Source organism: Bombus pyrosoma, linkage group LG2 (genome assembly GCF_014825855.1).
Source record: "Bombus pyrosoma isolate SC7728 linkage group LG2, ASM1482585v1, whole genome shotgun sequence".
Classification (NCBI taxonomy): Eukaryota; Metazoa; Arthropoda; class Insecta; order Hymenoptera; family Apidae; genus Bombus; species Bombus pyrosoma.
Window position 1 is genome coordinate 1,385,222 of NC_057771.1, and position 25,414 is coordinate 1,410,635.

The 25,414-nt window shown below is 36.8% G+C and overlaps 1 protein-coding gene and 1 long non-coding RNA gene across 4 annotated transcripts in view; one reads left to right on the top strand and one right to left on the bottom strand.

Annotated features, from left to right (window-relative positions):
• The window catches only part of LOC122577785, a 108,160-nt gene that overhangs the window by 67,340 nt on the left and 15,406 nt on the right, over positions 1-25,414 (bottom strand). Inside the window, exon 2 of the long non-coding RNA XR_006320419.1 lies at positions 16,873-16,968. This is a non-coding gene — a long non-coding RNA (uncharacterized LOC122577785). The remainder of the gene's footprint in view (positions 1-16,872; positions 16,969-25,414) is intronic.
• LOC122577781 (transcription factor AP-2-epsilon) overlaps positions 1-25,414 on the top strand; it is an 86,873-nt gene that overhangs the window by 37,833 nt on the left and 23,626 nt on the right. For 2 of the 3 annotated variants that reach the window (XM_043749347.1, XM_043749349.1), the window contains exons 2-4: positions 3,622-3,999; positions 13,568-13,783; positions 14,035-14,086. In XM_043749347.1, coding sequence (XP_043605282.1) covers positions 3,622-3,999; positions 13,568-13,783; positions 14,035-14,086 — 646 coding nt within the window. The remainder of the gene's footprint in view (positions 1-3,621; positions 4,000-13,567; positions 13,784-14,034; positions 14,087-25,414) is intronic. The other variant, XM_043749348.1, reaches the window with a different exon arrangement.

A 25,414-nucleotide genomic window follows, 5' to 3' on the forward strand; every position in this document is an offset into this window, starting at 1 on the left:
TTTCTTTCCGAATACGCGAAATTTCGCATCCAATTTTGGATTAAACTATCCTGCACGACAAACAGTTCGTTGTACACGCTGACCGCAGAGAATTCTCAATGGCAATATTTAAATCGACGAATATAAAAACCGTAACGATGATAATCCAAGGGATATTAACGACAACAATACGAATAGAAACGTTTTCTCGATGATCTTATTTAAATGAGAAAATTTAACTGTCCGATATATTCAAATCAGATATTTAACTACGTAAGAAATTGATGACGCGTGTCCGTTTGGAACGTGGACCAGACACGTGAAAGTCAAACCTATAATGATCGAGTAACAAACATTACTGCAAATTGAAATACGCCTTAATGGGACTCCGTTTGGCATCGAAGATGAAACGGTACTTGTGCACGGGTTCGTAACGACGCGGCTCGTTAAACGACGACAAATATTTCGTACGGAATAAAACGAGGTACAACGGTCTGTTGCAATGACCCAGGTCCTGTCTACCCGACATAGATTTCGAAATAACGATTTGGAAAGCGACTTGGAAAGCGACAAAGCTGAATTTTGTCTCATTAAACGTCGGTATCGGGCAGATTAGGCCAGATTATGGTATTTGGCCAAGTGAGAGTTCCCTTTTATAACGGGTCGTTCCGCTCAATTTTCGGCCTACCATCGTTACATTCCGTTACGAACAGTTTTCTCGATAACCGAATTCTTCCTACTGCTGCGTCGCGATTTTTCACTCTGCATGGATAGTGTGCTCATCAAATACTTAATCTGTAACGTTCGAAAATCTTTCTTGGAAAATGTTCTTAGGAATGAAATTAGCGAAGAGATCAAATGTCATACCGCTTGTTGCCTTTTGGTTTGGTTTGATGATACCACAACTTTGAAATGTTCGAAGTCAAAATAATATTTAAGAGTATACCAATATATATTTCTGACGACTTTATGTCTGAACAAGTCTTCACAATGTTTCTAATCAATAGTGTATAATCATCGTGTAGATGAACGTACACCACCATTAAGTAAAATTCATCTCATTCTCGAGTGGCATTCGCTTTTAAATTGCCTTACATAATTAGAATCGACAAGTGACATTCAAATGGACCGTCGTATGAATAGGAAAAAAGGTACATGCGTTGGCCCTTCGTTGCTTATAGAGATGTTCGAGATCGTATCACCAGAACAGAAACCTAATGGCTTGCACCGGTATAGTGTCTATACAAAGCCTTTCTGCCGATATTCAGACGCATCATAGATCGATACTATCTACCTGAATAATATCGCGTAATCGTTCCATCGAAAGATCACGTGGACCAGATTAGGTTACGTTTTCATCGAGCGAAAAATTTTGAAATCTGCGCAAAAGCGTCGTAATTTTGGAAATTACGAACATGGATCCTGTTTGTGCATTGTCCGGTCGTATGATTCGAATTCTGAGTTTTGTTTTTGGAAATATATTACCTGTGTTGTAGCGAAAAAAAATTTCGTAATGTTAAAAAAAAATTAGTTTAAAGATAAGCGAATAGAATCTTTATTAAACGCTTAGTTTGCTAATACTTGTGGAATCTTCAAAATATTTAGTTACTGATTTGTAAACTATAAATATATTTTTAATTATCCTAGGTCTATCAATAATCACATAATAATATTTCCTTTCATTTCGTTTCAACCAATTATACAGACTGAAAAGTACATTTGTACATACAATTCACTGTATTTTCAAAGGTGAAACATGCTTAATCACAGCTCAGCAATTTGCTTCGATGATCTTGCGATTTGTGACTGATATTTCATGCAGTCGATAGTTCGTAGAGATTCTGATATGCCTAGCTTTTAACACGGAGATGTTTATCGAAATTTTGTAACAGCGTTGAACAGAAATTAGAAAAATGTATTCGAAGAAAATATCGGAAACGACTATACCTAAAATAGTTGAATATTGCTAATCAGTCCTAAACAATAATTATTTGCTCGTAAAATTCCAAAGCCCACTTAATGCCAATGTAAAGTGATTATAGAAGATTTATGAACTTTCTATAGCAACGTTCGAACACTGTAATTTTATCCTTTTCTACGACGTACCGGAAGCTTCTGTCTCTCAATTCTGAAGTAATTCTTCTGAACGTGTTAATTTTAATGGAAGCATATTTTTATAAGAAAGGAAGACTATTCAAATGCACAATTTTACTGAATTTTTATCGAACGTGTTAAGTAGGTTGTTTCTTAACCGAGAACATCTTTAGATACGCAATTGAAACGTAAGAAGTAAGCGAATTAATTTTAGCTCAATCTATAATTTAGGCTTTTACGATATAAGTATGACATAGTATATTTTACATGCAGATGTTACATTGTAAAGGATGGAGTTTCTGGGTAAATAAATTGTCACGTCAGAAATATAAATTATCTGACCAGTTAAGTTATCTTAATCATTTAGTTTGGTAATTAATCTTATTGGATCATCGAAAATTGCTTGTCAGAGTACAAGACAACAAATTTAATTAAATTAAACTAAAAACTTACTCCTCGCACACACACACACACGCGCGCGCGCGCGCGCGAAGAATTGCGAAACGTTTATAAAAGAGGCCTCGTCGCATGCTTTTTCGTGTTTTAAAAATTGATACATTTTATTCACCTGCCACTGTCCAAAGAATTTCAAATAAACTTTCTTATTCGTGTCATCCATTATAGTTCGTTGCAGAATAGATTATCGAAAATTGCACGACCGAATGGAGGAAATCGCTATCGATTTATAAGTGCCTGAAAGGAGCGACGTTCATGATCATGCGACGAGCTTTTCTCATGGTCGCTTATCACTCCTAATAACACTTTATCGCGTTATCGAGAGCTTGGTGGTCGGTGTCGCTCGTTCGACTCTCATATGATTTCCTCAAGAAAGATCTATACCACGACTATATTCCGTCCCTAAGTTATTTTCGTTACGTTATGTGCCAAAAGATTTGCATAGTATTTATTCGCGTTTATGTTCACCACCTTTGAGAAATAAGTGCCACTGTTCCATATACCCGTCGTTTATAGTAATGGCAGACCTCCAACGCCGCTGACATGATTTTTTTCTTTTCTTTTTTTTTCTTCTCTCTCGATACCAGCGCACATTAGTCACCGCAATTACTGGTGGCCAGCAATTTTTTAATAGCGGCGAAAGTTACGGTCGACGACGAACGTGAATGTGTGTCGAAGAACGCGCGTATCTCTGCCCGCTTTTATTATGGTTATTACTTTTTATTCCCTGCGTTTCTTTTTCTTTTGATGTGCCCCTATATATGACGTTGTTGGAAACAATCGAACTTGCTCACGAGAGAAGCTGTTAATCCTTTAAGCGCTACTACATTTTCATAAGTCGTTCCGTCTAACCGCAAACAAATTGCAGCCGGTGTTTGAACGGATTTTTAGTTAAGGGATTAAAATTTAAAAATACGATGGAGAATGATAACAGCGTAAACAGTGAATTATATAGAAAAACTGTATGAGTAAGCTACGAAAAGCGTAAAATGTCTGAGCTCTACCGTAAGATATTCCAAAATACTTTTTACGACAGCAAGTATCTAATATATCTCGTAATATATATTAATGAATGAATTTTTCTGTGAACAGGACCGATTAACTGGTCACGGGGGTATTTCCTCGCTGGGCGGTGGAAATTCCTCACCGTATTCCGGCGCCCATCACCACGGTCACAGAGGCAATGGAAACGGCAGTGGGATGCCCCATCACGGGGGCGCATCGTTGCCCACCGCCTCCGACTTTCAACCACCGTACTTTCCACCCCCGTTCCCTTCGCATCATCATGCGCCGGCGAGCCCTCAACATCCGGGTCTTGGCCAGCCACAACATCTCGATTACCTCGTCGGCGATCCATACACGCAGACGCTCAACACGTTGCATCAACATCACTATAATCACTTGAGTGCCGCTGTCACGGCTGGCCAGAGGAGTGGTGATCTCAGGAGGGACGCAGAGGGCATCCATGTGGTGAGTAATCGCTTCGATGAGTTATTAGTAGGTTTTAACCCTTTCGTCCCTAAAGTCAAGCACAGTCGTCAATCAGTTCGGCTTACAAGTATAAATCTGTTTATTACTAGGAGTATTTTGATCGATTTTAGGACGTTTATAACGTGAGAGAAATACGAAGCATCTCCAGAACGAAATAAAAATTAAGTTAGATCGCAAGATTAGGTCCAATCTCACATCGTGTGCAAACGATAGATGTAACATTGTTGAAATTTTGCATTAATAATATTTTACGATTCAACGTATTTATTTTTCCACGAGGAAGATAACACGCTCTTGTATATTGCATCATTAAAATATGAATATCTAAGTATGCTGAATCGCGTAGCGCGATCGGTAGAAAATTGCAGCGATGTTTCATCGTTCGTCCTCATCGAATCACAATTACAATAATTCACTGTATCAGAATACGTAGCGAGTACCGAGAAAAACTGTCTTTAGTTTATTGTGTTTCAAAATGTTTGCGAGATAAAATTTTATTTCAAATACACGCATAACTATTTTCTATAGTAAAGACTGTAATTATATTACACTAACAGATTACTAATGTATGTGCATATATACACTCTGAAACTTTATCGCTTTCCCATCATCGCATTCGTTATGATCCTACGGTAATGTACGGTAAATGCCATTTGCCGTATATTATAGTTATGGTAATTAATATCTTTATCAGCCGAGAGGCACGGACTAAATAAAAATAATAATAATAATAATAATTAATATCTTTATCCTATTAAAAATTGAAAGACTTATACCATCGTAGAAAATCGACGCCGGAATTAAATATTCGCATTAATTCCTAAACTATTAATTATTTATATTTGATTAACATTTTTCTTAATTTCGCGGTCTATCTCAGTCTATATCGAGTAAATATTCATAAAAATTATCTTCGTTAATCGGATATACTACAGGTTTTTTAGATGCTAGTGTTTTACTATATAAACTTTCAAAACTTGCCTATTGTTTCTCACATTTTATAGCAATAAAAACATTGTTTATACGAGTTTCACTTATACGAACGAAATTATAGTTAGTGTTTGATTAAATGAATTCTTGCTAGTTAAATCTATTTGTCTGAACGTGAATTCCTACTACAATGTATGGATAAAAAATCATAAGAGGTAGAAACTTCTGTTACATAAATTACATATTTGTCTGCCAACAAGTTCATATAAATGGATTTTTACTCTATACAAATCAGTATAGGACAAATATAATAGAAACAGAAGTTCCAAGACCCAATGTAACCATACCCTACATCAACTTAAACACCACTTATTCACTGGAATAATTGCCGAAACAATAGTACACTAATCACATCGATAAAACAAAATCTATTTCGAAGTAAACCGATAAACGATGATTTTGAAACGTGTTCGTTGTCTCGCGGAAACACGGTCGTTTGGTCGTCAAGATCATCCTGAGGGTTTGCGCGTAAAATCGAAGCGCGCGGAGATCCGGTCACGTGCACGTCCGGCTGGCTCATTAGAAAAGGTACGCGGCGTGTTATTTGTAGGACGGGCCGCTGGCGGTTGAACAGCAGGGGGATGCGTAATAATGGCCGGCTATCGATCTATTAGACGTATCGCGACCAATAAGTCGGCCCGTGACATCGGTGATTACGATCGTTGATCCCACGAAGAGCACGCGAGGAGTCGAGACGCGCGACATTTGCATTTGCCACGGTTCTGCGTGCCTGTCCTCGCTCCGATGGGTGGGATAGCCTGGTCAGGTATTAACGTAACTCGAAAGAAACGATCGACTCTCGGCCAGTCAGAAGAACCGGCCAGCAGGAAGTCGAGGATCAACGTAACGTTTTGTTCCCGATTAGTTGGATTTTTCTGGTTTACGGATGGATCGTGTGGTTTCTTGCCTGTTCTCGATCATCTCTCTCCACTTCGCTGTCTAACCGTCGCATGTCGAATACGCGGAGAACAGCTCCGTGTTAAGTATACCCGCAGCTTTTTGTTTAAAGAAGTGCGAGAGTATTGTTTGTTCTAGCGGGAATCGTAAGTACGTGGACGAGTAGACGCGGTCTATTTCCGTAAAGTAGAAAATTTATTCCCTCGGCTGTATTTGGAGAAGCATTGACTGTCTACCGATAGTTCGACGGGGCTACGGATGGTTTAAAGGAGGAAGTTTTTGGAATTGTCTATCAAGCGAAAGAGTTGTTAGGAGATGATCTTGCTTATGGGTTCTGTTAAGATCAAGTTTGTGAAGAGTTTAGAAATTGTCAATTATTTTTTTTTTTTTTTTTTTTTAGTCAGGATAAGTAGTTCGTGTTTGTAACACGTTCGTCAGAATTATAGATCAAAACGTCCACGACATATCACATTTTATTTCTTGTATCTTCTTGCGAGGTATTCAATAATAGAATATACTTTTATTGTAATCGATAATTATCTAAGGCTTGATTCAGATCGTGATTTACAAGCTTGATTTAATCATTAAAAAGCAAGTGTATTATTTGACGGATCTAGATTCCCAAACAAATTCACGCGGAGTATAACGCACCTTTGCTCATAGTAACGGAACACCGTGCTACCACGTATTTAGGGGCAACTTCAGACCTCTAATAATACTCACGATAATAGTATTTGCGGTACACCTTACCCCAATAGCTTTTATGAAAGTATCACCCTAATTATAGCGGGGGGACGCGCGTAAACCACGCTGTGGATTATGTTTTGGGCGGTTTCCATAGGTGTCGTGTGACGTTCGCGCAAAAAAGACCAGGTTTGACGAAATTCGACACGCGGCCGAAGAATACGTTTAGTTTCGCACAGATCGAAACTGGCCAGAAGAAGAGAAAAGCGGGTTCCGTTTAACGCATCTGTCTGCGCCATATGCAGTCTCGTATTGCGAGCCTGAAATTCTGTATTGAAAATTATTTATTTTATGCCTCGTAAAACGAGTAAAACACGGGCGAAAATAGTAGGCGTTAGGAGTTCACAATTACGTTCGGATTGAAATTTATTTAATAAAGCTATTACAAATGCACGGACTCGTTAATTTCATTTTGTTAACAGCAACTTCATAATCACGATTTATTTCCTATCGTCGATGTTTACTATACAAGTGAAATTGGTATAATTTGCTGAAAATAACGAATTATAATACAATGGATTATGTACAATACGAAAATGCAGAATAACGTATTATTTAATTTTTATGGAATGTTACAAAGCAAATTCGTTTCATATTGATATTTGTAAATATGTAGAATGTTCCACTAGAAACTCGGCTTTAAAATATTTTGCCGACCTACGAGATTGAAATATCGATTATTTCGAGCAGTACAACCCCTCGTAGCCTCTCTTGGTTTGCCTAAAGCGCATTCTTCAAAGGAGGGTGGCCGATCTTGTTCTCAATGAAACCTAACATCGATTCAATCTCGCGATTCGCGAACATAATAAAGTATTGAGAACATCCTTCGATTAATTTTATCGCTCACTTTCACCATTTATCCTAAATGTTACTGTAAATTTCGTTTTCTTCTGGAAAATAGAAAGTAAATCTTTACCGATGATAATAAATTCACCCTTAAAGAGATTAATTACAAATGATTAATTGAAAGCTTTATTTCGAGGATGATAAAATCTTAAAGCAGGCATAGCGAAATTTCCGTAAAGTTACGCGATTACCATGGTTCCAGGAGACTTTCGGTCTGCTAAGAGAGAAGATAGTTGTAGACGGGGCACAAAGTCTCAAACTCCTTTCCCAAACTATACGCAGTAACGGCGTCTTGCATAGTTGATCGTAGTTAGGGAACTTGCCGCGATGACTATGCGTCGATTCGCGTCACCCTTAGAGTTTTCGGTTCGGTATCTCTGCCACGAGCATCGAGAACGACAACGATGCGAGATTATGCTTCGACAGCTTCAAGGGGACACGCCGTTCGAAACCACTTTGAGGGTTTGAAAGCACGTAATTATATATGGACTAGATTATCAAATCTAAAAAATTAACGACTCCTTCGTCATTGTTTTAATTACTATAATTCAAAAGTTATTAATCTTGCGGCAGAAAAAAAAATTGGAAACTGTTCTACATTCTATCGCGTGTAAAAAAAGTGAAAGTTCAGCGAAGGTTCCTTTAAATCACATTTCCTGTACCCCAAATAGATTACCATGGAATATAATGCCATGGAATACCTACTTCCAAGCTTAATTATACATTTACATCGTTACAAAGTCATATACGATTAGAAAAATTGAATGGATGAAATACTTTTGTTATTTCCTTCGTCTACGGTTTCTTCCAACTGCGATGCACTCTAATATTTGGGGAATGGGCCGCCCTCTTGAACCATCGCGTTCGTTGCCCTCCCTCGAGTAATTTACTTATTAAATTTTCGGCTGACCTTTGGCATTCCCTCGGGGAGAATGCCAGGGACGCGTTTACTTTGACTGAAATATGCCAAGCGCTGCAATCCTTAAGACGGTATCGGAGATGCGTAAAAGAGGTAAACGATTTCTCCACCCTGTTCTTTTGGTTTTAATTTGCTTTCTCGTTTACGTGACACATGAAACTTGCGTTGCATGGGAGACACGGTGAAAAATTTACAGGATCAAGTACGGTATAAACGCGTGGGGCCAACTCGTCAAGGTAACATTGGATCGGCGTGTAATCGGAAATCACCGATCACTCGATAAAACGATTAATAAACGCCATTTCATCTGCCGATGACTAATGTTACGTCATACTCGATCTAACTGAACAACAATGATACGGTAGTTTCTAGTCAAATGATTAAGGGAAACGAGAGGTAGACGAATGAATAACGTTGTCTACAGTTGTGCAGAAAAATCGATAGAGCTGTTTTCTTTGGTGAAAATCTTGTTGATAAAGATAAAAAATTAAAAATTGTAGTTTCATTATGTAACGTGTTACGAATCAAATAATTATTGTGTCTTAAGATACCATAAATATCATAAATATGTATCACAATTTGCGTCATAAATATATTTATACATAAATGTATGTGTGAATTGATTGGTCGTAAAATCTGTGTCGGACATACAATTTATGATCATGTTTACACTAGTGCTGGGAGTTTAATACATATTTGAAAACTATGAAAACCAAAGTTTGTAGCCGATGAAAATAAAATCGTGTGCGCTCTATTTCACGAGAAACGTTTTACGAAGAAGAAAGAACAGATGATGATACGCTTCCGAAAAAGAGACGACAATGCCAATAATCAGGCAAGTGGTTCGACCGATTCCAATAGCTTTATCCTTGAAAACGAGCAGCCTCGTGCTTCCTCTATACACCGTAGCCCACGCGTTTTATACTGAATTATATCATCTCGTCTGAATCCCTTCACAGTCTCACATTTATGCTCGAGAGAGTACAATTTGTGACAGCCTCTTCGATATGGGATCTTACGATTCAGAAAATCTGCCTCATTGTGGAACGTCTTTCTCACGAGAAAGAGTTAAATATCGAGTTGTTACGGAACAATGATGATAATCTAGATACGTTCTTCTCATTTTATTAACAAGAATATTTACTTTATAAGATTGAAAAATTGCATTGAAAAAAGTAAACAATTGCAATAAAAATCCGCATTATTTAAAACTATCTTGTTCTTTGATCGAGTTTACGGTTATACTATTGCGAAAGAGCTTCTGCAACAGATACACCATACTTTCCTTCATTTCGAATGCGTACTCGCTTTCTTCTTAAATCAATAAAAATACCTTCTTCTTTAACATAAATCTTTACATTGACCGAAAGAACAAAGAAAAAGAAATATATACGTTTTATTTGTACTCAAACAATTTCATTACACGTCTACACCACTAATATAACATTTTGTCGAATCATCAGCCAACATAATCACACCTCAACATTCTCCATTTCCTTAAACTCCATCAACCTCGAAGACCACCAATTTCCAACGGTCCGAACATCAAATATTTGCTCACTCGTATAACAGGTATTTTCTGCAAAAATGTTACGTAACTCTGGATCTCAATTAATATGACAACAAGGAGAAGGTAAAGGCGTGCGTGTGTGTAGGTGTGTGTGTGTGTGTGTGGGTGTGTGTGTGTGTGTGGGTGTGGGTGTGTGTGTGTCGGATTACACAAGAGGAAATATAGGTAAGACTCGCTAGATCGTCGATCAGAAGGGATCGCCGTGATATCCGCGGCGTGGTCCCATTTATCAGTATCGATACCGCGAATACCGACCGTCGTGACTTCACCTCACCGCGGCGTTTAACGAGAGAAAGGCGATCACATTTCATCTCATTAGTCGGCTGGCATGGTTACATCAATTTATAACTAACGCGGGCCGTCGATAGATACCGGTAGGTAGCGCTCGACCACTTAGCCGAGTTAATTAGCACCGCGTTTCTATTTCTTTGGTCGCGTGAAAGCCGGACTCTAAATGGTCAGGACGTCGCACACGATGAATCGTGCGATTTTCGATGTACGACAGCTCGGATATTGCGGCAACTCACGACCTAAGCCCTAATTTTTCGTAATTTTTATACTTAACAAAATTATCGTTTGTATTTTATCGATTCTTGACCACGTAAGGGATTCTATTATTTTTATTAACCCATTACGGACCACCGTTGCGTTAATGCAACATTTCATTTGCGATATTCTTGCAGTCAATCTACATTATCAAATTCTGCTTTCTAACATTGCGATCGTGAAAGACAGTTCCAAGGACTCGCTCAATATTTTTTTCGTCGCTATTTCTTTCACGTAGATCGTACAATTTTTCGTACAATTTTTCGTACAATTTGCAACGTTATTTGGGAAAAAGTCGAATATTTTACGAACGTTCATGTTAAAAAGGTATTGATTAATGTTTGGATTTTAAGATTAAATACCACAACAATTTCATGTTTATCGAATGCACATAGCTATTGATCATATCGAAGTTCATCATCGAGTTTCGCTAATCGGGATCTGCAACATCGCTATGACATTCATGTTGATAAATGAGCTAGGTAACCTATGCCTGCTGAAATGTAAATGAGGTTATAGGTGTACATGCGCTTTTTTGGGATAGCATGTTTGCATGATGAGACGACGGTGTACGACTAATTTGCCACTCTCGAGTATTAATATTAATGTCAGTGTCCGGTGGGTGATGAAGAATGTTGTAAGTAGTTAATTAGATGTGAGAAATTGTAGGGTGATTTGTATTAGTATAGTGGCTATAATCGTTTTTACTTTCTAGATAAAAATCTTTGTATACGAACATCCTTGAATGTCATCGAATTCATTTATTTCGTGTATTTTGTTCGACGGTTTTAAAATAGTTTAAAATTATTTAAATGATACTTTGTAAGTCCTATTTAATGACTTTCTAATACTTTAGCTTGGTATGAAACTCATCTAAAATTCATTAAGGTATAATATATATAGGAGTATGAACTTATTAGCATATATACGACTGTATCATCGAAAGTAGATTTTAATTGTTTTACCGAAAAGGATTGTAATTACGCAGTCGTAAAACGATGACTAACATTTTACTCGGAAAGAAGCAATAATTAATGGGTATCTAAGAAACGAAAAAAGGTCATAGAGAGAAAGTAGTACCTGCTCTTAAATTGGTAAATATAAAATTATCGCTTTACGTTTCGGGCTTTGTATTAGCTACTTCCGTCTCACCATTGGTGTTTTTTCACCATTACATCTCAAACCATTAGAACTGTTTGACTTTGTTCGCTAGATCAAATAGTTGGATGCTTCATAAATTCGCTATTCCATTCGCTATTTAAAAGCGAACGTATCTCAACGATCTAGAATAGTCGTAACAGAGAAACCGATTACAATAGAACCAACAATCTGGAAAAGAAATCGGAGAAACGTGCGCAGAGATTTCTTCTCGATGCGAGAATCGCGTGGATCGCATAAGAAAGATGTATGACAATAATGGTAAGGGCTCGTAATACAACCGTATTTGTGACACGGCCGACTTGCAGTCTAGATAAAATCTCTGGTTTTTCTCGCTATATGTGATTAAGATTCCGAACATATATCTACCTTGTATTTCAATTCTTGGAAGATTATCTTCGTTTTTTCCCCTCTATATTTCTCTGTAACTACGTATGTATAGTTTCTTACATAAGAGACAAACTTCAACTTTGCGCCTGTAAGCACGTGAACGTTAATTAAAATATACAATTCGTTTTCGGTAGTAACAATTAATAAAGAGTTACATGGATCTCACGGAGGAGTAGTCACGCATACTTAGCCGAAGCGTGAATATTGAAAAATAATATTTGGTTACCGTATAAAATTGACGATCGTAAACATCAAGTTCCATCGCTTTTGAATTTTAATCTACACATCCTATTATAACACTGATTATAATAATTTATGTACGCAATGATATAACTACGCGCATACTGAATGACAATAATAAATGTGATTTTTGATAATAAACAAATATTTATGAGCAGGTATGATTATCGTTTACAACCTCCACGCTGTGTCTTCTTCTTAATGTGTACGCTTTTGAAAACATGCCGTCGGTATTGCGATTTATAAAATTAATTTTTCCCCGGTTCGTCGAACGAGTGATATCGCTTAAAAGTGCGCTGCCGAGTGATTTACGTAATCGATACCGGATTTACTCAGCTTTTAATTGGTCTTAATATTGGACGTTCGCCTCGGCGAATTATCAGACCTGTTGAAATTTTATTTATACTTTGATTAAATTAACCCGATGTCACCGGATGGATTTATGGTTAATCTTGATACTGCTGAATGCAATTCGTTCCACGAAAATCGCACGCGAATTCACCACACGCAAGTTGATTTTTATAAATTCTCCGAAGAGTTTCTGTATAACGATTCCTCACGAAGAGAAAACAAAAAGTTGCGAGAATCAAGATTCGACCAACATTATTGCATTACGTGCTTCTATGCGATTATATCAGCGATTCGAGTTAATCGTCGAATCATCGAGACTTGGTCTAAAGGTACGAGAGCTGAGTCTTATTTCAATTTGACGTTTAGAAGTTTTCATTATTTTGAGAAGAAGTTATATAGAGAATCTAGGAATCTAAGACTTAATAGTAATAGTAAGAGATTGTTATGGGAACTTCAGCAATCGTGACATGAAAGGAATACGTGTTGTTTGTTGCAGAGTAAGGAGGCTACATTAGATTCCTGATATATCGTAACCTAAAAGATACGTTGTACTAACGTTGACAATACGCATAGAATGCACACTGCACGTGTTTCTAAATAAATTTACTCGTGGCAACGTGCAGAGACTTACTAACAAAGTATATAATTAGCTATACCACGATTATTTCCATTGAGAGATTCTTTCACAGCTGAGTAGTTTCGCAATTAACTCGAGTAGAAATATTCGATATTTACTTTTACCGATCGTATCAAATAACTCTAAAATACAACAATTTTATATCTAACCTAATTTTATTCTTTGTCTTCGCCAGTTATAATTTTTATTTCCAAGCACTTTTTCCTATTATTTGTCAATATGTAAATGAAGTAATATTTCTTTTGATATTTAATTTCAGACGAATATGCATGCGTCGTTTCCGTACGACGGTGGGCGCAGTAGTGGCGGAGGTGGTGGCGGCGGAGGTGGCGGAGGCGGTGGCGGCGGCGGTGGAAGGGGCGTCGAATATGGCGCTGTTCGCCGTCCTGACGCCCTTCTACCACCCCCGGGTCTCGACCAAACCGACCTCGTTCTCCACAGCAGCCTCGTAGACGACCCCCAGGTGAGCGACGATGTACGTAATCACAACACATTTTCTCTATTATCGTTCTACCGCTGTTGCGTTCTTACTGTTTCATCAATGAAAATGCTTATAATATTTATAAAAAATTTCAATCTTAATTACTAACATCATCCAGCAAATTTAAAAGACAGAGACTTAAAAAATTAATTTCTACGATCTTTCTCTTTCAATTCAAAATATATTCGAATATTGCTTTCTTATGAATGCGTTTATTTTAATCTTTTATATTATTTCTGCTTCAGAACACAAATGTAGACGATGGAGGGTTCATGAACGACCTGCCTCTCCTAAAAAGTAAGTAATATCTTGCTTTCTGCTACCTGCTACATTATCAATATACATTACCATAAGATCGTGTTAAAGTATTCCATTTTAAAGTAAAAACGTTTATTCCATTTTATCGCGATAATCTTACTCCACCTTATCTTATCTCCTTTTCGTCCTACCAGTTCCTTACGGGTTTGATGCTCATTATCAAATGCGCCACTCAAATTTGCTACCTTGTCAACGTGTTATATCGCTGAAGATGTTTTCTTAATTTCCAAAGCCATATAAGTTGTTTTAACACCGCAAACATCGAATCTCTAACGAACCGACGAATTTACGCGATTCAACGGCGTAAAAAGCTACGTTTCACGTAGGGATAAATGGAAAAAAAAGTAATGGACATTATCCCAGCGTGGAAAACGTGTCGGCCGCGCAACCGGAAATATAAAGTAGCCATGCCGGTAACTTGTCGCTTTTAATTAGAATTTATCTCCCAGAGTGTCGTATCGACTGCTCCTCTGTGAACGGAGTCTGAATTTTAAACTACGCCGAGAAGATAAAAAGGCGGATGGCCTCCATCTTCCTTCGCCATTAATACGCCACTAATGGTCGTAATTGCAAGGAAAATGAACCGCGACCGGACGTCGTTGCGATCATCGATCGTCCATCGATTTCTCGTGGTATATGGAGGGCTGAGAATTATATCGATGTAAATCCGCTTCACCTTCCATGAAACAGCGTTGGACATTTGATGATTTGATTATAGTTTAAACGAAAAATAAAGATTATCAATTGCGTACAAAATGTTACAAAATATGTTGGAAAATATTGCATAGAAATGACTGAGGTTTAGTTCCAAAGAAACATCGATGGATTGCTTGGATTTCTCTCGACATTAGAGTAAATACTGTGTACTGTAAACCACAATCATGCCACATCTAATCTTTCCTCGACCATTACACCATTCTTGTATGCCGAGATTCCTCGTTACGCGACAATAAGGCAAAAATGAACAGTTACGTTCCACCAAAGATCAACTGGTTTTTTGATCGAATATTGCCATTCTGCCAATTAAAATAACCGCGATGAAAGCTACATAAAACAACTCATTGATTCCCAAACAAATAGATCCAATTTTCACCCAAAAATTATAACTCAGCACTTCGAAAAATCGATTTCTTATTTTCAAATCGCCATCAAAACAGGCTAGATGGCTTCGAACTAGATAAAAATCTATACGCCATCGATCTAATTAAAGGTTTATCTTTGGAATTCGCCTAGCCGATAGTGGGTCGCGCTTTCACGTCAATCTTGCTACGGATTCTTAGAACTGTAAACATATAGATAACCAATTTATACAGATTGCAGCATAGTTTCGTTTAACACACGCAGACACGATAAAATTCTCATTAAAATTTAAATTATTGCATGAGTAGAATAGGGGTACCGAGGTGGCAGAAACTGCCCAATATGCGCTATTACGTAACACTGAGCCAGTTATCCGACAATGATGGGAAGGGAGAATGTGTCGTGGATCGTGACGATGACTCTGTTATAAGAAATCGTGCGTTTCGATCGATGATGATCGCGTGTGTCGATGTGAGAAGAACGTACCGCAGCCAGGTGAACGTGTTGCGAAAGTGTGACGTGCGTGCTTTGTCAATCCTCAGTCGATACTCAGATTTTACTCTCAGCTATGCTTTTTTCCGAACGGAGGTCAAAGAATTTCTATCGTAAATTGCCGATTGTACACTCAAATTTGCCTCATAATTAAACAAACGAGTGGAGGAACATTAATCGTTTTACAGTTATCAAAGTTTCGAAAGAAGATTTAGCCTATCACGCTTGTCGTAAGTTCGATGACAAAATACAACGGCAACCCTCGACGCGATTCTTGATTTTTCTGAACAGACGACACAATGCCGGAAAAGGTGTACCGGTCACAATATACTGTACCGTATAACTAAATACGTTTCGGCAACGTGTCAGAGGTGCGAAGGAGAAATAAAACTAGAGTGGATGTGCCCGCAGGCGGATCGGATTTCGTTCATTGTCATTGTAATTTTTTGGCAGGGCGCAGTTTTCGGGGCGTTACACACCACAGGGGTATTACCTACAGATGGCTGTTTGTTCGAGTGTCACCGTGGGTTATTATATGCCTCGTTACTTGCCCTGTGACGGCTTATTTGGCCAGTTTTTCCTTCCCTTCTATTTCACTCCCCGCCGCCATTGTCCCTTTGTTTCCAACGACGTATCCGACATTGTGTCGTCGAATTTAGAAAGGTTTATCCTGACGCGTGTTCACTTTAACGTGACTTCTTTTCTCCTACCTACGTGCGAGATTTCGATGTGGTTCTTTTATTCGTTTGTACTTTACAATCGAGCTTGTACGATGAATCCTCCTGACAAAAGTCGCTAAAAGTACTGATAATGTACCTTAGAATTTTCTTAGACGTTAGAGTAATATATATAAATGATAATGTACTTTCAAACGTTAAATTTCTTTCAACACGATGTATTTTCTAGTCATTTCTTGCTCTTTCGTATTCAATTTGTTTGCTGAAGGTATTCTTGTTAAAATAACTTATTGTTTTATCATCTGTATGATATTTCCGTCTCAACATGCCAAATTCATAATTTCAATTTGTTAAACCCAAAATTATCACTCCTCCGCCCACATTCTGATAAAAACTACTCATCACCGTTGGAATATCGAGTCGGTTGGCGAGAGCAACGACAAATACGTACAACCGACGACACAACATACGCATTCCGTTTCTTGGAAGCCGGTTATACAATTACTTGCAGCTTACCTTGGCTCCTTCGTCACTCCTCGACGTGCTCCAGTTTAGCGGTTTAACGTTGCTCCGAGGTATACGAACGAAATGAATTTTTCTCGGAACTTCGAGCTGCAAGAAATTCAAAATTAAAAACTTTGTTCGTTGATTGAGGAAATTCAAGAGCATTAAAATATATTTGAAGATTAAAAAGAAAAATGAAATTGTAAAAAATACATTAGTTCGAAAAATATTATCGCGAGAGCAGTTAATTATAAAGAACGTGAGAAGAATAAAAAATTTATATTTGGCTTGAAAAAGAAAATATTCCTTAGTTTATTTTAAGTTAGAATTTTTCGTTTGCTTAAACATTTGGTGACTATAACTGCAGGTCGTGGATAACTACTTGGGAAATCATTCTAAATTACAAGTTCACGTTACACCGTATAATCTGACATCTGTTGTTATCTGCTTGCAGTGTTCATCAGACATTATTTAGTGTAACGTATTCCCCTTTGGATAAAGGATAATATATCAAGACTTTGATAATATTTACAAATTGAAAGATTTACAGTCAAACTTTACAACTGCAAGATACTTTTACAATTTTCCACTGCTTCTGACTTATCAGATTCTTTTTTAATTCCAACAAATAATCACGAGAGAAACGCGAGAAACATTAACGAATTTTAAACATAAGTAATTTCCTAGTTACTGAGTCTGTAGAAAGGGAAAAAAGAGATCCCCGTAAGGAATAGAAATAAATAAGAATCGTAAGGAATGGAAACGAGTTTTTGTGGTATCAGAGGCCGAGCCATGTTAGAACTAATTAATCATTCAAATGAGGCCAACAGACGGCACGCTTTTACTATGTTAATGATTTTTCTAATTTACCTGATCAATGGTGTCCGGTCAATTAACTTTCGTCGTTATGGAACCTCCAAACAGCCACGTTACGCATTGTGCTTTTTAATTACCGAACGAACTTGACGTATACTTGGTATTGCCAACCGTGACAGAGCTCGAATCTGAAAATTATGCGCGCCTTTCCACGTCGATCGACTTGACTTATGACCAGAACCGTAATTTACTATTTGCGAAGCCTGAACATGGTATGTTTTGGCTATCGTGAGAGTTGTCAAATGTGTTTTATTAAGAAGGTATTATGATAATATCATTTTAATCTTCGACAAACCTGTTTCACACGTTCAATACATACGTATAAAGTCGTCTTGTTATTGTTGGTAAATGAGATTTTTTATTTGTACCAATGAATTGTATGATTTGTAATCTACGAAGTTTTCCGTTTGTCGAATCTCTTGTATTATGTACACTTTTCTTGCGTGTAATTTTTACGACACATGAAATTCTTCGTTTGGTATATCATCAAGGTTAATTTTTAATCACCAGTTATACTTTGATCGAGTGCACGTTGAAGCGTTTATGATTTTTCTATTAAAATGGGAGAAATTTCATTAGTCGTCACATTTGAATAAACCGTTTCCCTCGCATCTTTTAACACAGTAAAGATTATATATCGTTCAACTATTTCACTAGCGTTCTATCTACATCTCTTAGCGGTTTAATTGTGGGACATTAAAGAATTGGTTACATCATACACAAGAAACCTGTTTCCAATGAAACTATTTCTATGCATCTTTTTCTTATTTGATTACATTTCTAGCGGCTGGTTGCATTGCTAATGCTGAATTTTACATTAGAATTCGTGTCTCGTTATCCCTACTCTAGAATAGCTTAGGCAATACTGATCTTTTAAAAATTAAACAAGACCACTTTTTAGTTGACCAAGAATATCATACCAAACTTTATATATTAAGTTTCAAAGACATACAAAAATTTCACTCATAATATTTAATTACATAGAACTATGTGCAATCGTGTTACACCATAATCTTGCTCGCCATTTATCTCGTTTAACCACTAACTTCAAGATAAAATCTTCTGTATAAAAATCATCTAGATACTTTCAAACAACCTTATTCCACGATAATTTCATTTGATGGTTCCACAATTTATCAAACGTACTAATTACCCGACAGATTACACAGTTAAAAAGTTTAGTAACACCAGATTCGTATCGACTTCTATTTATCTCAACGCATTTGCTACCATGAATTTTGGTTTGGGAGTTCGATGTTACACATATGCGACAGGGATAATTTTTCTTTTCATAGTCACAGCTATCACAGATAAATTAAGAAAAAGAACGTAGCCTTTGATCTGTCCGGAATAGCCTTAGTAGGAAAAATATTAACTGAAACGAGACTATCCAAAAACGTACATTGACTTTTCTTAAATCAAAATTTATACATAATGTAAAAAATATAAACAACATAATACGATCTGCTCTAGTTTTCGTTCCAATCATGGTAGCAAACGTGTTAACAGCAAATGATAAAACTTTCCGACAAATTCAAGCCTATCAAACAGTCCTAGACTAGTCGAGGACATTCTCAAGCGTGCTCGGTAAATCGATTTCAATCGAATGAAAGTCGAGTCAAGAATCAGCGGTAAGTGGCTTTTTGACATTGTTCCGTTGGAAAGGAGTGGAATTGTCGGGCTGTCGCGTTAGACGGATGAAGGGCGGCCACCATCTTTGTGCAAGGGCGAGCCAACCTTTTAGAATCAAGGCCTAATGAAATTAACGAGGACCAGTGGCGCGTTGCCCTCGGGCCAGGTGGATCCCTGCCTCGCGATTACACCCTTGTCGTGTCGTGTCTTGCCGTGCCGTGTGGCAGGGTCGAAAAGTCACACCCCAGTCGCTTGGTGGTAACCAATCAAGGTCGAGAAATAAGTGAACTCGTTCGTACGCGGCGATTGGTTAAGTTTCCGGGACGTTGATTGCCCAGGAAATTGTGCGTGCGCGGGACTCTGCACGTGCGAACTTGGGCCAACCGGCTCAAGGCTATTCTCATTTTTGCAAATTAAGGGCTTTTACGTATGGAATGCATGCAGGTTTTAACATGCGGGTTCGAGATCTCAGACTGGAACGGTAGCATTGGTTTGTTTCAGCGTAGAGATAAAAATAAAATGATGAAAATAATTTTGCAAATAAAATATTATTTTTCTGTGGTACAAGTTATGTTGTTTTTGTTTTAATAGCGTTTTGGTGATCATCAAGAATTGATATCTTTTGCAGATGGTATTAAAGAGAAAAGGTCTGTTATTAGGGTCAAGGTATTAAAGAGAAGTCTAATGGCTCATACTACTAACGACGAGCAATAAACTGATGTTTAATCAATGTAAATGGGGATAATTTTGTAAGTGAAATATTTTTCTCTGTGGTACGATTATATCGTTTTATTTATTCCACTAGCGTTTTCATAATCTGTGTATCGAATGAATAATCTTTACACAGATTGTTAGAGAGAAAAGGTTAACTTTTTATCGTTGATAAAAGTAACGAGAACTAATCTCGATCAATCTTTTCTAATGTGCAAATAGAACAACAAACTTTTATTTTCGAGACACTCTTACATGCATCGCAAATTAAATCCTGATCGAAACTAGTCGTAGAAAGTGTCGGTAATTTTTCATCATACTAGGACACAGTATGAGAAACAGTTTGGAAAGGAAGAAACTGACATGTAATTCCGTATTCGAAAACGAGCATGGCTAAAGTAATGTCCGTAATAGAAACTTTATTCGAATAATTATTCAATCGCACCCTTATTACAACTTTGATTGATAATCAACCATGTAGCACTGTGAAATAAAAATACGACTAAACAAATGATCGACTTGCAAGAGCAATTAAAACATCACGTTACTCTGGAGAGGATCTTTCGAGCGAGCACGTAAATACTTGCGTACGTAACTCTTGAAAGATTATCTAAAAGCTGTGATGGAGGAGCGAACGGTAAACGCGAGGTGTATCTGTCGGCTGAATACAAGGAAAGTTTGACAGCTATTTACGTAACGTGAAATTCAGCCTTGAGCAATGATATTTGACGTGATAAAATCGACTGACGCATCGATCTACGAAATTTATCATTTTGACAAATGTGTAGACAAATATTTACTTTTGTCTATTTCTATGCGATTGTGATGTTCTGCCTATCGCAACATTTTACTTATGCATTTGTATCATACTCTTTTGTTAGTTTCGTTCGTGGTAGATCATAGTATATTATGAAATCAGGAGTTTCGTGAACATGAGGTTTAAAGAAGATCAATTATGTTTGTGTCATATTCCTTGACAGGTCTTCAGACGTTATTAAATTCAAAATTAATTTCGCTTTTCTCTAAATATTCTTCCATGAATTGCCTTACGATTTTTTTTTCTAAATAATTAAGCTAATGTTACCTGTTAGTTGACGTAACGTTATGTCAGATGTTATCCATAGGTAGTTTCTATTTGAGGGAATAGAAATTGAAATTAGAAGAATTTGTCCTTTGAAATGTTTCTTATTCTTAATTATTTTAAAAATTACTCCATCTATTTAACGCGAGAAAGGCTTATTTTTTATTCAACCCATGCAGACTGTCACAAAGAACTCTTTAAATTCGTTTCGTAACACGGTGAAAATTCGATCGAACCGGTCGATATATCGATATCCCGAAAAACAGGATCGCATCAGTTATCGGTATATTGAATCGGTATTAACAACTGCTGTCCCGTCTTAATTACAAAGCAACGAAACCGCTCGCGTCGATTAATTTGCGGTTCACACTATGTACACGCTTGCATCCGGCCGCGAATGTATTAATTTATCAATACACCTGTGTAATAATCGCGTTATGTAATCGTGCCATAAATCATAAATGTACGCGTTCACCGGATCGACTCATTAAAATCATGGACATTGGCAATTGCATCCACTAGTAATGATTTCTCTAAACAACCCTGGGGCTATAGATAATAGCGAATCGTTGTGGATCATGGTTCGTGGAGTTTCTTCTCGTACGGGCGACGATTGATAAATCGACGATCACTCCGGAGTAATCGCCTTTTCTCTGGCTAACTTTTCACTGGCACCGACGTATATATTTCACCGACTGATCGCTTTCGCAACTTTTGCCTTTTTTCTCTTTTCTTCTCTTTTCTTTTTCTCCCACTGTTTCGATTTCTTAATAGAATTTTTACCTTTTAACAGCTTTGTTCGCCATCAATCTTGGCAAGTATAGCGGCGATAACGGTTTTATTACCAGCCTGAAATTAGCAACCAAACGTGATTATCGGAGTGATTAATGCAATTTGATGTAATCGTTCGATATAGCTATCCTTATGATTTTACTGTGTTTGAAGAAGAATCGTTTCTGTATTCCGATTAATGCTGGTAATATTTCCTTTTGATATTTTAATTTCGTTTCCCAATGTTTAAATATGAAAGAGATTCTTTGCTACATTGAAACCATATTCTTCTTCTTTTTATCGTATACATATAATGTTCTTTTAGATAGAAAAACAGCACCTCTGACATTCCTCAATACTTCGGTATTCTTAGCTAAATAGAATTTTGTATACATATATCAGGTATATATTAGTATTCAAATATTGATCTCAAATGCTATTCGCTGAAAAGAAGTGAAATATGCAGTTTTTAGCTTTAGTTTACGTATCAGTGCTTTCCAAGAATACATAAAATTTCTAATTACATCATTATAATTTCTAATTACAATGATTCATCTATAATTCATCGATGGACGTTGCGTTATAAAAATATGAAAAATAGGAAGTAGAATTCTTTAGCAATATTTTGCTATACATTTTCTTTTTTCAAGCATGATTATAAATCTTTGCATAATTATTGGTGTTTTTGTTACTTCTAACAGAATCAGTTTCTTAAATATGTATTCATCCACTTCGTTATAAATCTCAGACTCGCAACGTTTGAAATTGCGTAGTTCCTCGCATGTTCTCATCAAAACATTCAAATCAAACTGAAGCTTTATTTTACAAATATTGTACTTTAATTATTATTTTACAGTAGATAAAACCAAGGAAAGTTTAAACGTGAAAGTAGCCGGATTCACGGATATACATATTTCCTTTCTTCTCCTCCATGATTTTGTAATTGGGAAAAATGTAGCTATCACATCCGGTCATTAGCCGTTAAAATGATAATTGTGCTCCCGTTTTTTGTCACGCTATGAACAATTTTAATGCCGCTGGAACTTGATTCATGTAAAAACGTGTCGTATTCCTGCACTGAATGTTTCATTCAGAACCGATGGTTTAAATTGTTCTTGGACGAAGCAAATATCTTATTTAGTAGATTGACCAGTTTTCTTTAATAGCAGCTTAGTGATACCTAACTCTTTTAACTCTTTTGAACTCGATTTTGAAAAACTACTCTGAAACTATTAAAGATTTCAGCTCAAGTTTAGTATCATTTGAACTTTCCGAATATCGAAACATTATGTAAGAGAAACCTTTGATTAACTACTTAAGCAAACTAATCAGAAGAATAAGCTCAACTTTAGTTTTACACTATCAATAACTACTAAGACAAAAATCAATTTTGTGATATTTCTCCTTGCAAAAAGACTTAAGAAACAATCGCATAATATCTTACCACATATTCAGTCAGAGATTCAGAAGCAAAATACTTGTTTCGCGCGCGTTATTTAAATTAAGGCCCATTATCGTGAACTTCCTGCCAATAACTTCTACGAAACGCATTCACGACCGTGTGTGGGTACATTCTCGGCAAATTACCGGAGATTTGCCTTCTGTCCTCCCCAATAGGATAGAAGCGTGCATCTGTACAGGTAGAGATTCCTTGTGCACCGTTTGACCATCAAAGTTGCTTCATTGACGGCCAACATGTTCCGGTCGTTGTGCTCCCGTTTGCTTCTCGATCGTTTCCGCTGGAATGAAAATTGTACCCCTTACACGAACCACGATCGCCATTAGCTACAACTAGTACGCGTGTAAAGGTGCTACCGAAGTGGCAATCTGTTCTTTCGTACATGCTCCATGACGATCCCCTTTCCTTTCTCTCTCAATTCTGTCCAAACCTAATGTTTTGATATTTTGCAATGAAAGAATTGGCAATTTCTTTTCGGAATAATTTTTAGACATCTTTTAAGCATCTTTTTCAAGTGTTTGGAGATAGATATTTGCAGGATAAACTGTACAGTTTAATCGACAAGTTCATTATCATATAATTATATATAATTTCAATTATATAAAATCTGCATTCAGGAAACCGTAAGTCATTCTACGTTCCACTATGAATAACATTACGACTTCCTAATGCAGATGGGATTACTGCAACATGAAACATTTGCATTTTATCGACGAGATTAACAACACATGCTTTGCAATTAATTTTTTTTTCTCTATGATTTTCAGTCTGGTTCTATTTCGAAAATAAAAGATATAGCGAAAATTAAATATTTTTTAAGCGGTTTTTCCTATATTTTCCTATTTCTTATAAGGAACTCGTGATGAATAAAAATAGAACTTTAAAAAAGTCATCGAATTCGAAGTAACACGCGTGATATATTCTAGATTGCATGCATGCCAGAAACTTAACTGCAATAAGTTTATTCTTGAGCACCCTTGGGACGTTTTTAAATCTTGCTTGGATCGTATTTTCATATTTAATTAGACAGTAAATGACGAATGATTTATGCGTATCACGTACAGAAATCGCGCATGAATCGATGTTTGCTGCGTTGAAATACACCAGGATTCAAAAAATAGAAACTTCAAGATATGCAAAATCTTTGACACGTGTGTGCGATAATGAGAGCGATAACGAGTAATGACAGAGCGAGGCTGTGTTAATGGATAGGTATATTTAAATCGTCTTACTTTTAATGTCGCTGATTTCATTGAAACTACTCGATTAACCATTGGAATGTGAAAATTACGGATAGAATATACTCTGGTTACTTGAAATCAGAAAATTAACGATTGTTAGATGCTACTTGATGTTATTAACATTGATCTGATATATAATTTAGTTAATTTGATTTGTCACAAGAAATTATTATAAAACAATTTTTTGCATTAAAATACAAAAACAGGACTGTATTAAAATATTTTTTACATCCACGCATATATGCCACACGAAGAAGCAATTAAGAATTTTCTCTTCTTTAGTCTTTTATTTCGATGCATCGTGAAAGAAGACAGAAAGTTTCAACAAGAGAAAATATTGCCGCATAATTATCAACAGACTTCATGATCACGCGACGCGTTATCAAACTGTTCGCTAGATAATGTCATTCGATTGTAACTTTCCCAACAATATAATAGCATTCCGACGTGGAAAGCCGCCCACGGTTTACATTTTGCTACAATCTACCTGTCAGACGGTTGTTTCGTGCCCGAGATCCAATGATGTCAATGAAAGAAGTTTTATTCAGACTCCCGATCAAACAGCAGCGACGATTTATCGCTGTTCGAGAGCTTAATTGACTACCCACGCTTTGCAGTCCCGCTGATCCCATGTCTCCGACAAACAATCATTCCTTCTCTTATCAATGAAAAATATTAAGTTGGAGTATCGTTGCGAAAATAATCTCGCAATGAGATTTTAATCATGATGAAGTATGATGATGTAAAAGTAGATAATTCCATTCTGTTTCTTTTTTGTTAATT